Here is a 15,089-nt window from a genome sequence, read left to right as displayed (position 1 = left end):
ATTCATATGGGGCAACAAAAGACCTCGAATAGCTAAAGCAATCCTGAGAAAAAAAAGAACAAAGCTGGAGGCATCACAATCCCTGACTTCAAAATATACTATAAAGCCCTAGTGATCAAAACAGCATGGTACTGGTACAAAAACAGGTACACAGATCAATGGAACAGAACTGAAAGCTGAGAAATAAAACTGCACATCTATGGACAGCTCATTTTCAACAAAGCAGCCAAGAACATAAAACGGAGAAAGGAAATTCTCTTCAATAAATGGTGCTGGGAAAACTGGACAGCCACATGCAAAAGAATGAAAGTAGACCATTATCTTTCACCGTACAAAAAAACTAACTCAAAATGGATTAAAGACTTGAAGCTAAGACCTGAAACCATAAAACTCCTAGAAGAAAATATAGACAATACACTCGTTGACATTGGTCTTAGAAGGATCTTTTCAAATACCCTGTCTACTCAGACAAGGGCAACAAAAGAAAAAATAAACAAGTGGGACTTCATCAGACTAGAGAGCTTCTGTAAGGCAAAGGAAACTAGGAACAAAATGAAAAGACAACCCACCAACTGAGAGAAAATATTTTCAACTCATATATCCAACAAAGGGTTCATCTCCAAAATATAGAAGGAATTCACACAACTGAACAACAAAAAAAACAAACAGCCTGATCAAAAAATGGGCAGAGGATATGAACAGACATTTTTCCAAAGAAGATATGCGGATGGCCAATAGGCACATGAAAAGATGTTCAACATCACTAATCATCAGGGAAATGCAAATCAAAACAACACTAAGATACCACCTAATACCCATTAGAATGGCTATAATCACCAAGACAAAAATTAACAAATGTTGGTGAGGATGTGGAGAAAAGAGAACCCTCCTCCACTGCTGGTGGGAATGCAAACTGCTGCAGCCACTATGGAAAACAGTATGGAAATTTCTCAAAATATTAAAAATAGAAATAGCGTATGACACAGCTATCCCACTACTGGGTATTTATCCAAAGAACTTGAAATTTACAATTCAGAGAGACTTTTGCACCCCTTTGTTCATTGCAGCATTATTCACAATGGCCAAGACATGGAAGCAACCCAAGTGCTCACCAACAGATGATTGGATAAAGATGTGGTATATATAAACAATGGAATACTACTCCAGACAAAATAGTCCCATTTGCAACAACACAGATGTTGTATTGAGGGTTAAGCGAAATAAGCCAGACAAAGACAAACTTATGATTTCACTCATATGTGGAATATTATCACATGGACAAAGAGAATAATTTAGTGGTTACCAGAGGGGAAGGGGGTTGAGGGGACACAGGGGTTAAGGGGCACATTTATATGGTGACTGACAAATAATAATGTACAACTGAAATTTCACAATGTTATACACTACTATGACCTCAAAACAATAAAAAAAATCACTCCCCCTCAAAATAGTGGAATTTAGAAGGAATGATGAATTTAGAACACCATTGACAACCATCATGTTACTAATGTGAAAAACATCAATGGGTGCTAAAGCTGGTGGGTGAAAATTTCACAAATGGGACACTTATACAAAGTACCTCCCCACAGAATACTTGTTAATTTCAAAGGGGAAAGAATCATTTTGCAGGGGGGAAACCTGGCAACACCACTGTGGATGATACTGAATGTGAAGTGAGTTTGCTCACCCGTTGCACAGCAAGCCAGTCTCTGACACTGGGGGTGGTGGAAGAAAATAGGAATTATATTATTGCACAGCGCTGAGCAAGGAGAGAGGGCAGCTAATGCTGAAATCCCAAACTCCCCAAAAAGCTAAAAGCAAGGGTTTTTACTTGGGGTTTTAAGTAGGGGAGGGGGAGCATATGGCCTTGCTGGTCAGAGCTTTCCCACCAGCCTGTCTTTGGCCTTGAGACTACTTGCAGAGAGGAGGGAGCCCATGACCTTTCTGGTCAGCAGCCTTCCCACCAGCCTCTATCTCTTTGTGGGGAGGAGATAATGAATCCAAGTGCTTGTCCTTGGCGGTATCTGTCTCCATGGACGACAGTGGATTCTGGAGCCAGGAAGCCAGAGAGTAAGCAGGGAATGAATGTTTTGGTTTTAACCCGATATATGCTGGGTTTAATGTAGGGAAACTGATATCAGGGTAGGTATCATGGAGACCATCAATAATGGGAGAATTATTGCTATCTATGCATCCTGGTGGGAGGCCCAGAGAAGACAGTGTCACTTCCTTGATAATCCTGCCAAAAACGCATCCATGGAGACATCCCACAGAGGGGCATGTGATAAGAGCACAGTGATGGCCTGTGCTCGTTAGAAGTTCAAGGTCAGAGTCAAGGGGCATAGAGGAGACGTGAGAATGTGTGACTTGGATCTAGATATCACGAACGTCTTTGGGACAATTGGCAAACCTGGAATGGAGTCTGAGGATTAGTCGGTAATAACAACGTTAATGTCAAAAAAATTTGGTTGTTGAATTGTGATTATGTGGTTATATGGGAGAATGATTTAAGGAAAAAAGTCTTGGTACTATTCTTGCAACTTTTCTGTAAGCTTGAAACTTTGCCAAAATTTTTTTGAAAACGTGTTGGTATAATAAATGAACACATGTACAAGTTTTTTGAAATGTAGGTGAGAAATGAGGGCCTGCACTCAGGCAGAACCACTGAGGTTTGGGGAGGATTTGGACGTTAGAAATAGGTTTGGGAGTAGAACACCTGGAATGACTGGACGTGGGGAAGAGGGAAGAGTTTAGGTGCCTAGCTAAGGCACCTACGTGGACAAAAGGGCCATGGCCTGGTAGGTTAGTGGCCAGGATGCTGCCTCCTCCATGTGGCACCTGATGTGTGTGGGCTGCCAGGGAAGAGGAGGATGGTAGATGGAGAGACTGAGGCAGATGCTGAGGGGACGGCAGGAGGAGACAGGAGCATTCCACACATTAAACTCTGCAGAGGTCAAGGGGAGGCCTGGCCAGAGAGAATCTCAGGCAGGGAGATGTGTCCTTGGCAGAGTTATTCATCAGCCACTTTTTCCACCAAGGATTCTTCTCATTTGTGCTTTTCTTTTCTTTTTGTTGAGGAAAATTAGCCCTGAGCAAACAGCTGCTGCCAATCCTCTTTTCTCTGAGGAAGACTGGCCCTGAGCTAACATCCGTGCCCATCTTCCTCTACTTTATACGTGGGAGGCCTGCCACAGCACGGCTTGACAAGCGGTGCCATGTCCGCAGCCGGGATCCAAACCAGCGAAGCCCAGGCTGCCAAAGTGGAACATACGCATTCAACCACTGTGCCACTGGGCCGGCTCCTGTGCTTTTCTTTTTTAAAAAAAAAATTGTTTATTTTTTGCTGAGAAGATTTGCCCTGAGCTAACATCTGTTGCCAATCCTCCTCTTTGTGCTTGAAGAAGATCCACCCTGAGCTAACATCTGTGCCAGTCTTCCTCTCTTTCATATGTGGGTCACCACCTCTGCATGGCTACCAACAAGTGATGTAGGTCCACACCCAGGAACTGAACCTGGGCCGCTGAAGCAGAGTGTGCTGAACTTAACCACTAGGCTACTGGGCCGGCCCCTCTGCCTTTCAACTTTATTTTTAAATCCATCACATCTTATGGCCTTTCCTGCACATATCTAACCCTGATGGGGCTCTGTTGCACATTTAGATATGTAACCCCATGTTTAGCTTGCTGTTCCTTTTTGTGTGTGTACACATGTGCCTTTTTACCCCTTTCATCCTCCCTCCCACCCCCCTTTCCTTCTGGTAACCACCAGTCTATTCTCTGTGTCTGTGTTTGTTTTTGTTGATCTTCCACAGGAGCGAAATCATACAGTATTTGGCTGTCTCCATCTGACTTTTTTTCTTAGCATAATTACCTCAAAGTCTGTTCATGTTGTTGCAAATGGCAAGATTTCCTCTTTTTTATGGCTGAGTAGTATTCCATTGTATATATACCACAAAGTTTATCCTTTCATCTGTTGATGGGAACTTTGTTTCTGAGTCTTGGCTATTGTGAATAATGCTGCAGTGAACATAGGGGTGCATATATCTTTTTGAATTAGTGTTTTCATGTTCTTTGGATAAATATCCAGAAGTGGAATAGCTGGATCACATGGGTGTCCTATTCTAAATTTTTTGAGGACACTCCATACTGTTTTCTATAAGTGGGTGCACCAACTTACTTTCCCACCAGCAGTGTACAAGGGTTCTGTTTTCTTCACATCCTCTCCAACACTTGTTATTCCTTGTCTTCTTAATAATAGCTATTCTGATGCATGTGAGGTGATATTGCATTGTAGTTTTGATTTGCATTTCCCTAATAATTAATGATATTGAACATCTTTTTATGTGCCTGTTGGCCATCTGTCTTGGCCATCTGTTGGCCATTTATCTTCTTTGAAAAAATGTCTGCTCAGATCCTCTACCCATTTTTTTAAATAGGGTTATTTGTTTTTTGTTGTTGTTGAGTTGTATGAGTTCTTTATATATTTTGGATATTAACCCCTTATCTGATATATGATTTGCAAATATCTTCTCCCAGTTCTTAGGTTGTCTTTTCATTTTGTTGATGGTTTCCTTTGCTGTGCAGAGGCTTTTTAGTTTGATGTAGTCCATTTTATTTTTTCTTTTGTTTCCCTTGCCTGAGGAGACATGATATTAAAAAAGATACCACTAAGGCCAATGTCAAAGAGTGTTATGTTTTCTTCTAGCAGTTTTATGCTTTCAGGTCTTACACTGAAGTCTTTAACCCATTTGAGCTAATTTTGGTGTATGGTGTAAGACAGTGGTCTTTCATTCTTTTGCATGTGGCTGTCCAGTTTTCCAGACACTATTTATTGCAGAGACTTTCCTTTCTCCATTGTATGGCCCTGGCTCCTTTGTCAAAAATTAGTTGTCCACAGAAGTGTGAGTTTATTTCTGGACTCTCACTTCTGTTCCAATGATTTGTGTGTCTGTTTTTGTGCCAGTACTATGTTGTTTTGATTACTATAGCTTTGTAGTATATTTTGAAATCAGGGAATGTAGCACCTCTACTTTGTTCTTTTTTCTCAGAATTCCTTTGGCTATTTGGGGACTTTTATTGTCCATATAAATTTTAGGATTCTTTGTTCTGTTTATGTGAGAACTGTCATTGGGACTTTGGTAGAGATTGCATTGAATCTGTAGATTGCTTTAGGAAATGTGGACATTGTAACTATGTTAACTTTTCCAATCCATGAGCATGAAATATCTTTCCTTTTCTTTGTGCCTTCTTTGATTTCTTTTAACAATGTTTTATAGTTTTTACAGTACAGGTCTTTTACCTATTTGGTTAAATTTACTCCAAGTATTTTATTCTTTTTGTTGCAAATGTAAATGGGATTGTATTCTTGATTTTTCTTTCTGCTATTTCATTGTTAATGTATAGAAGTTAACCAATTTTTGTATGTTGACTTTGTTCCCTGCAACTTTACTGTATTATTTCTAATAGTCTTTTTGGTGGGTTCTTTAGGGTTATTGATATATATAACCATGTCATATGCAAATAGTGACAAATTTACTTCTTCCTTTCCAATTTTGGATCTCTATTATTTCTTCTTCTTGCCTGAAAGCTCTGGCTAGGATTTCTAATACTATGTTAAATAAAATTGGTGAAGATGGGCATCCTTGTCTGGTTCCTCTTCTTAGAGGGCTAGCTTTCAGTTTTTCACCACTGAGTATGAATGTTAGCTGTGGTTCTGTCATATATAGTCTTTATTATGTTGAGGTACTTTCCTTCCATTTCATTCAGAGTTTTTGTCATAAACGGATGCTGTATCTTGTCAAATGCTTCCTCTGCATCTATTTAGGTGATCATGTGATTTTTATTTTTCACTTTTTTAATGTGATGTATCATGTTGATTGATTTGCAGATGTTGAACCATCCTTGCTCCCCGGGAATAAATTCACTTGATCATGGTATGTCATCCTTTTAATGTATTGTTGTATTTGATCTGCTAATATTTTGTTGAGGGTATTTTGCATCTGTGTTCATCAGTGATACTGGCCTGTAATTTTCTTTTATTGCATTGTGCTTGTCTGGTTTTGGTTTCAGGGCAATGTTGGCCTTGTAGAATGAGTTAGGAAGTGTCCCCTCCTCTTCAGTTTTGTGGAAGAGTTTGAGGATAAGTGAAACTTTCTTTGAATGTTTGGTAGAATTCACTGGGAAAGCCATCTGGTCCTGGCCTTTTTTTTGTGAGCTTTTTGATTACTGTTTCAGTCTCCTTACTAGTAATCAAACTATTGAGATTCTCTATTTCTTCTTGATTCAGGTTTGGGAGGTTGTATGATTCTGAGCATTTATCCATTTCTTCTAGATTATTCAATTTGTTGGCGTTTAGCTTTTCATAGGATTCTCATAATCCTTTGTATTTCTGTGGTGTCCATTGTAATTTCTCCTCTTTCATTTCTCATTTTATTTATTTGAGCCCTTTTTTCAAGGTGAGCCTAGCTAAAGATTTGTCAATTTTGTTTACATTTTCAAAGAACCATCTCAGTTTCATTGATCTTTTCTATTGTTTTTAGTGTCTATTTCATTTATTTCTTCCCTGATTTTACTTCCTTCCTTTTGCTGATTTGGGGTTTTGTTTGTTCTCTTTCTCTAGTTTCTTTAGGTGTATTGTTAGATTGAGATTTTTCTTGTTTGTTGAGATAGGCCTATATTGCTATAAACTTCCTTCTTAGTACCGTTTTTGCTGTATCCCTTGCTGTTCTATTTTAACCTGCACCACCAGGGTGGAAGCCACACCCTTCTACTGGCCACTCTCCTATGTTGTGTTTTCTGCTCATCTGCATAGGCTTGGCCATGGCCAAGGCAGGACCCTGTGCCCTGATGAGGGAACAATACTTCAACTCATCCTGAGGAAACCCAGAGGGAGAAATAGATACAGAGGCTGAGGCCAGCCCTGTTTCTTAGCCCCAGAACCCCAGGGGAGGTGAACACTCCACTCCCCTGCCCAGCTGGGTCCTGAGCGTTTCTCTGCCATCCATATCCCATCCTTACCTGCCGTGTGTCCAACTGTTCCCAGGTCCAGGCAGCAGCAGGAGCTCTCCCAGGATATAAAGGTGGAAGAGAAGAGGCTGGTTCCAGAAGTGTTGCCAACATCCCCTCTCACCCAGCCCCACGGTGAAATCCCCTCAGCAGGTCATCAGGAAGTGCCTTTTGGTTGTGACAATGCCCAGCATGGTGCTGGTCACTTACATCCAAGGTTCCGATCCCTGGCTTGTTCCTGAGCCTCAAGAGTCTATCCTTTTGTGTGATGTTCTGTGATCACCCTCACTCCAAGTTACCAAATGACCCGCTTCTCTCTGGTGCCCCGCCCCCATCCTTTTCACCATACCAGGCCTTCAGCACATTGTCACCCTGTGATCAGCCTGCCCACTCCAGGCCTGTGGGAGCCATATGCCGTCTGGCTGCACCAGCCCAGGGCAGAGTCTGCTCTGCTGAGATGTGATGGCTGCTATTCCACAAGTTCACTTTTATCTGCCTCCATCATGGTATCCTTGACATGGGTCACTAGGATTGACTCCAGTGTCCATCTGCTGGCTGGTCCCTCCCCCTACATCTGTATATTGTTTCTGACCAAGCTGTCCCTTTCAGCCATTATTTTGATGAATATTTATGGAAGACCAGGCACTGAGGACAAACGTCCCTTTTCTCAGAGTCTGTAGTCCAGTGGGGGCACCTCAGAGATGAAGCTCATCCTTCCTCCTTGCCCACCCCCAGGACTTCATGATGGGCTGGATACAGCAGGTGAGGGAGGGGGAAAGTTGCAGATTTCTAGGTTTCTGACTTGCAGAGAGATGTCTGGGATGTGGTAACGGGACGCTAGAAGAGAAGTTGTTTCGCACAGGAAGATCAAGAGACAATTTTTTGACATCTTGGTTTTGAGATGACTTTGAAGCATCTTAGTGGATATGTTAGTAGGCAGTTGGGGCCATAGGCCTAAAAATCAGAGAAGTCTGGGCTGGAGTTACACATTGGGTTTTTCTCAGCATATAGGAGATATCAGAAGCCATGGGGGTGGATGAGATTTCTGAGAGAACAGAAATAGGCCCAAGACCAAACTTGGAGGAACTCTAACACTGAATGCCCAGGTAAACAGGATGAGCCAGCCGAGACACTCAAACAAGTATCAGAGAAGTAGGAGGAAAACCAGGTAAAAGTGGGATCCCAGGAGACAAGGGTAGAGGGAATCAAGGAGGGAGTGGAATGCTGCAGAGAGGAACAGAAGACGAAGGCTGGATGCTGCCCTTTGGAGCAGGACCAGGGGTCACTGGTGACCTCAGTGATAGATGGAACAATGGGAGCAGAAGCCAAATGAGAGTGCATTAGGGGCAAGGAGCGATGAGGAAGAAGAGGAGAGTGTGGGCACTTCTTGCTAGTCGTGTGGCTGCGATGGGAGAAAAGGTTTGGTTTCACTGGGAAAGTGGGTGAACCGTTAGGGAAGGGTGGTCAGTGATATAGGCAGTTCTTGAAGAGGTGGGGGGATGGGATGCAGGACACAGGTGGGAGACTGACTTCAGAGGAAGAACTGAGAAGCAGGTGGGTCCAGATGTGTGTTCTTATGCAGGTTTGGGTGGGAAGTTGAGGGAGCTCCAGTCTGATGGCTTCTGCTCTTTCTGTAACGTAAATGAGGCTCTAGACTGGCCGTCGGAGGTTGAGGAAAATGGAAAGTCTGGGATGGCTGTGGAGGGACTAGAGCTGCCTCTTGTCACCTCTTCTCCTCAGAACACTGCTCAGCACTTGGCCTTCTCCTTCCAGAATGAGGCCAGTGGTAATACTGCAGCCAAGAGGAGCGATGGATTTCAGATGAATTTTGTTTGCTCTAACTGGAAAGTTTTCATTCTTCTGTCACCAGGAACTGACATGTACGCTGTGTGTCTTTTCTCCCAGATTGTGAGACCAGACCTGACAGCAAATTGTGGATGCCCAAAGAGGAAAGTAAGGAGGACCTAGAATCTCAGGAGCCAACATTTAAGAGAGTCAATAGGAGTGAGCCTGGAGAAGCATGCAATTCAGAGAGGTATCAGGGAAACTCTGAAGGGGAGAGGCTGAGAAAATCTCTTTTCCAGGAGAGAACTTTACGACAGGAAACAGTCATCCATAAAATAGGCCACTCTGGAAAAAGAAGCCAAGTGTGTGATAAATTTGAGCAAAGCTTCATTTTGAGCTCGAGCTCTGCTTCCCTTCAAAGAGTTCCGACAGGGGAAAGATCTCATCAATGTGGTGACTGCAGCCAAAGCTTCAAACAACAAGCAGATTTGACTCCACATCACAAAACCCATACATCAGAGAAACTTCCATTAGGAGCTGCGTGGAGAGAGTCACTCTCTGATGATGCGGACCTTCCCAGTGTGCAGAAAACAAGCCCTGCATGGAAACCTTTTGAGTGTCTTGACTGTGGAAAGACTTTCAGCCGAAGTGCCACACTTATGGAACATCACAGCGTCCACACAGGAGAGAAGCCCTATGAATGCAGAGCCTGTGGGAAGGCCTTTAGCCACAGCTCAACCCTCATACAACATCAGAGAACTCACACTGGCGAGAAACCTTATGAATGTCATGAATGTGGGAAAGCCTTTAGCCGAAGTTCTAATCTCATGGAACATCACAAAACTCACACTAAAGAGAAACCTTACGAATGCAATGAATGTGGCAAAACCTTCAGCCGAAGCTCAAATCTGATAGATCATCAGAGAATCCATACTGGAGAGAAACCTCATGAGTGCATTGAGTGTGGGAAAGTTTTCAGCCACAGCTCAACACTAATTCAGCATCAGAGAATTCACACTGGAGAGAAGCCCTACAAATGTGGTGAATGCGGGAAAGCCTTCAGCAGGAGCTCGTCCCTCATTCAACACCAGAGAATCCATACTGGAGAGAAACCCTATGTATGTAACACTTGTGGGAAGGCCTTCAACCAGCGATCCGGCCTCCTTCAGCATCAGAGAACACACAGTCAGAAGTAACCATCTGACTTTGGGAGAAAACTTAGACAGCCTCACTGCTCCTAAAATCCAGTGAACCTACAGGTAAAATTTACTCCCAAAAGAAAAAGCTCCTTACCGGACAGCAGTCCATCTCCCAAGAGCCTCCATAAGTGCCAATTTAATGAAAGATTAAATATGCAAATAGCTCTTACAGTATAACAGGTAATCTCTGAGAGACTGAACACAGGCTCTACAGTCAAAGGGCGTGGAGTCCCATCCAGTGGCCGACTCTGCTAAGTGAGCAACCGCCATTTCCTCGTGTGTGTACAGTGAGAGAACAGTATCTACCTCGAAATGCTGCTATAAGATAGAACAGGGTGACCCTCATGGGACATTTTGCCTCGTTCCCGGCACACCCCAAGAACTCACAGGAGGTTGGTGCGGCTGTCACCCTCTGGGGTACAAGCACTCAGCAGGGGGCTGCAGCCACCTGTGCCAGCATCACCAGGAGGTGCTGGAACCAATTCCTGCGGCAGCTCTTTCTACTAAGTTCAATTCAGTAAACATCCTGAGCCTTCCAGCTACCAGGCACTTATCATGGGAGGACACATATGACCTTCTTGGCCAGGATCGCTTGTGCCCCTGGTGGGGTCTTCAGCTAAACGCCCACTTTCCTTGCTGCGACTTCACCTGTGTCCTGCAGCCTGGCTGATGGTGGCTAAGCATGTAGTACCAACCCTCTGCTCCAGTTCCCAGTGGGCCTCAACTCCCCAGACCTGGCCACTCACCTTCCTCCACACACCTCAGCATGTGAAGAGAGGATGAATTTATTCTAACTTCAGTAAAACATTCCCCTTGGAAATTTTGCAGGGGGTAGGGGATGGTGGAGGACTTTCTGGCTGACCAGAAACACAGTCCCAGAGAAGGAGCCTGGGCTCTGGCACCTGTGGTCCATGCTGCCTGGGCTGGCCTGGGGACATTGCTCCCTCGGGAGCATATAAGTGAGATCCTTCATCCCTTTTTTCTTTTCAGGTTAGGAAAGGCCTAAAAGAAATGCCTCCATTTCTTTTTGAATCATGCCTGTGGCAGGCCTAGGGACTTCATGTACTCAGGAATCTCTGGCACTGCTGCATCCTGAGCAGGGGGGCTCATCGTCCTGGGCTAGGTGGTCCCCATTCCTGCAGGCTCTAGCTCATCTGCCACAGGTCCCCCAGGGGCCTCTCTGCCCTCTGATGTTAACTGAGGGTCTGTTAGTTATCTGCCCCACTCTGAGGGTCTTCTCCACCCACAGGGGAGGGGGCAGGGAAAGAGTGCTCCAGGCAGGGACAGAATTGATTCTGAGTGCTCCTTGTCTGATGCGCTTGGGAATTTCCCCCATGGGACACCCCAGGCATGGCTGGGGAGAGAGTCCTGGAAGAGTGGCCAGGGGAGGAATCAGCAGGAGACAGGGAAAGAGCTGAGGACTGGGTCTCACACCTGAGGAATACTGTCTTGTGTTCACAGACCTCAAAGGGTGGGCCCCACCTCTGGTGACCCCCAGCCACATGATGTTGGCACCTTGGAACACTCACAGTCCCAGCGGAAGAATGTGATGCCCTCGAGAGGAGTGGTGATATTGTTGGCACAATGAGGGAGCCAAATTTCTGGTGTTAAAGCAACGAGGGGCCTCCCCAGGATGAAGCCTTGAGGAGTGGGTGGCAAACCCCACCAGATAGATCTTCCCCTTCTTCTGACCCTCAAAGGAGAGCTTGTGCAGGTCCCTGTAAGAGACAAGAGGTGGGAAGTGCATCCTGGAGAAGAGGGGGCAGATGGGCCACCAAGCATCCCATTTCCCCACATTCCTGACTTCCGATAGTCCTTCTGTCCCTCCCCCCAAGGCTCCTATCACATCACTTTCTCTATGCTTCTCCCTCCCGGGTGAACCCCGTGCTGCACGGGCCCTGGAAATCCATGGGGAAGCTGGGGAGAGGAAACCTGGAATAACAGAGAGTAATTACCTTCTCTCTAAAGGGTCAAGGTCCATCCATTGCCACTTTAGGCTCTCTCAGGAGAGCTCGCTCAGCTAGGAAATGGGAGCCCAGGTCGTAGTGTTGAAGGGAGGAGCAAAGGGACCTTGTGGGAGCCTGAGCAGAATGTCTTCTTGGGCATAGACTACTTCAAAATTTGACGGTCAGCACCCCGGGAATTAGTGTTCAAGGTCACAAGGTCAGTGAGCACAGCAGTAATGCCTAGTCTGTGACTGCTGGGTCACGTGGAAGGTACTTTCACCACACGTCCCAGTGGCCATCACAAAAACCTGCCATGTGGGGCCAAGTGCACTCTCAAAGGAGGAATCTGAAAATTAGGGACCTTAACAACTTGTACAGTCATGACCCCAAAATTTTGCCTCCTAAACATCCAAGAATTCTCCTACTATGTGTCACTGTCCCCTAGAGGGTAAGATGCCTGCCCAGCTCCATCCCACAGAAGGGAGAGCAGGACGAGGAGTGTGCCAGGCCCTGATACCCCCAATGAGCTCCTCGGAGAGCTCCGGTTTCTGAGAAGGACTGGTGTCCTCCGTGACGGGGGACCTGGGCCTGTGGAGAGAGTGACGAAGGTCAAAGCTGTGAGCCCAGAGCTGAACAGCAGAGCCTCACCTTTAAAAGCTCCCACTCGTTTCTCCCTGCCTCTCTCTTCCTGCTGCAAGACAAAAAGAAAGAAACCAGAAAAGAGTTCAGAATCCATTTTTTGCTCCCCTCATTCTAATCAAGCAGCAGACATAATAAGATTTTCCACATTAATTTAGTTGAGATCTCTACAGTTTCCATGTTCACTTTAAAAGTGCTGAAAACATTTTCGACTGGTCATTTTCTGTCAAACCCAAATAAAGTGTTTTATGCACTGGTCCCCATTGACATTTTAGTGTCCTCTGCTGAAAGGGGCCCAGATGTCAGATTTGGGGGACAGCTATGCTGCATTTCTTGGATTCTGCTCCCTGAGGACAAGTGGAGTCATTTGTGGTTGGTCTTTCAGGCTCAGTGTTGGCTCTAGGTAGCCCTGACACAGGGATAGCCTGGGCCCAGAGACACCTGCAGTGGCAAGGTGAACCAGTGTGAGCCCTGTCCTTTAGGTGTCCTGACTCTAAGGAGAATCACGGTGTTTGGGGTTTTACCCTGGACCCCTCCACCACACTAGGAACACAGGCTGTGGGTTTCAGATAGAAGCCCTAGGCTCCACCGGACCCCCACCATGCCTCACCTGTTCTTAGAGTTTCATGATGTTCCCATTTCGTCCTAGAATCCACTGGGGACAGCCTTCTGCTCCAACACCTGCTTTAGAAAAGTGGAAATGGGAGAACAAGAGGGTACCTCTTTTGTGGGCTGCGCCTTGGATTCCCTTACCTGAGTGATGTTTGTGTGTTTCTCAAATCTTGTGACATCCAAAACCAGTGAACTCAGCAAGATGACAGGAAGATGATCCCAAGGACATACAAATAACAAAGGATGGAGCCAAAGCCCCAGAGCTCACTAAAATGAAAGTTAAGGGGAAGTTTTCCATCATGGAAAGTGCACTGCTGCCTCAGGCAACCGAGCACAGGATGCACTCCAGCCTCGAGTTCCAGGCCCACATCACAGAGCGATGGAACAGTCACCGAGCTCCTGAGTGCAGGAGAGGGGACAGGAAGCAAGGTGACGCCAGGGGCCCTCCCCACCATCCACTCAGCAGATCCCACACCCCTCATGGACACTGGATCCCTCCACCCTTCACTCTTCCTTCCTGCTTTCCACCCACAGCCCTTCTGCAGCACATTGTACAGGATCACCATACTATGCCACTTTATATAAGGGACTTGAGCATCTGCGGGGTTGGTATCCACGGGAGGGGCAGTTATGGAACCAATCCCCTGTGGATACAGAGGAACAACTGCATGTAAGTTATATATAAATGCTGATGTGTGTATATATTACCAAACTGCTTTTTTCTCTTTATTCCAACTCTGCCCTTGTATTAGCTGGTTTCCTCTTTTCTCTCAGGGATATAGCCTTGAGCCTCACGCCTCCACACCTTTCACAGGTCTGAAGATCTCCAATGGATTCTACCAGGCACGCATTTTTAAAACGTCTTTGTAGAAGTGTAATACAAAGACCAGAATTGAGAATACCTTCCGCATACAGCAGAGGAATCCTCACACCCTGAATGCCTGTGAAACGAGCACCCTGTCGACAAGCTGACTGTGCCCAGGACCTTGAAGCCTCCTGGGGCTCCCTTCTGGTCACTTTCTCAGACCGCCTCTCCTGTCTGCGCCTGAGTGTGGCCACTCTGTGACTTCTACAGCCCTGGTGACTTGTGTGTGTTCACTCATTTAACCCTCACAGTAACCCTATGAAATGGTATTACTCTTCCCATATTAAAGATGATGGGAGCATAGGGTTCTGTTATTTGCCAAGTCTCACTGCTCTTAGTAGCAGAGCTGGGATCCAACCCCCAACTCTGTCTCCAGGCCATATTCTTTAACCATTAAGCTGCTGGGAAAGCATTGTGGCAAGAGAGGAAAACAGGCCAGTTCAATAAACTGGGTGTGAAGAATTTCCACTCACCTCCACATAGCACCTTGGCTAAAAACTTTAAGTATAACATAAAAGTTTGAAGTGTTAAGAAAGCAAAGTCATAATTGGCAATGTTTTTTCTCTTAGCAGTACATAAAATCATTTACAATCAGCTGCATCTTTGATCCAGTTAAATATGGTATTAAGTAGCCACTTTGTGTTATTTTCTTCTCTGTCCCCTTTACATGCTTTATAAATATCTAGTCATTCAATAAACAATTATTTATTGACTTCCTATTTTGCCAGGCTCTGTTCTAGACACTTGGAGTACAAACTTCAAGATTTCATGGAGCTGACATTTTTAGTAAGGGAGACAGACAATAAACAAACATCAGGTAGTGACGAGTGTTTTAAAGAGAAATAAAACATGGGGAATGGAAAGTAATGAAGGTATATTTTAGATAAGGTAATCATGAAAGGCCTTGCTAAGGTAGTATTTGAGCAGGGAGTTTAAAAGAGGGAGCAAGCCTTTCAAATATCTAGGAAACCTCCAGGGAGAGGTAATATCAACTGCAAAGACCCTGAGAGATGAGCATGCTTGCAACATAGGGAGGCTG

General features: G+C 45.1%; 1 protein-coding gene across 3 annotated transcripts in view; it reads left to right on the top strand.

Annotated features, from left to right (window-relative positions):
- The window catches only part of LOC102148144 (zinc finger protein 3), a 28,226-nt gene extending 13,457 nt beyond the window's left edge, over positions 1 to 14,769 (top strand). The window contains exons 2-4 of one of the 3 annotated variants that reach the window (XM_070222680.1): positions 5,887 to 5,932; positions 7,042 to 7,766; positions 8,910 to 14,769. In XM_070222680.1, coding sequence (XP_070078781.1) covers positions 7,706 to 7,766; positions 8,910 to 9,985 — 1,137 coding nt within the window. In that variant the 5' untranslated portion in view covers positions 5,887 to 5,932; positions 7,042 to 7,705 and the 3' untranslated portion in view covers positions 9,986 to 14,769. The remainder of the gene's footprint in view (positions 1 to 5,886; positions 5,933 to 7,041; positions 7,767 to 8,909) is intronic. The other 2 variants (XR_011421712.1, XM_070222679.1) reach the window with 2 other exon arrangements.
- Positions 14,770 to 15,089: the final 320 nt, after the last annotated feature.

Source organism: Equus caballus, chromosome 9 (assembly GCF_041296265.1).
Source record: "Equus caballus isolate H_3958 breed thoroughbred chromosome 9, TB-T2T, whole genome shotgun sequence".
NCBI classification, from domain to species: domain Eukaryota; kingdom Metazoa; phylum Chordata; class Mammalia; order Perissodactyla; family Equidae; genus Equus; species Equus caballus.
The sequence above is the reverse complement of the archived record's forward strand: the minus strand, read 5'-3'. Positions and strand labels throughout refer to the sequence as shown.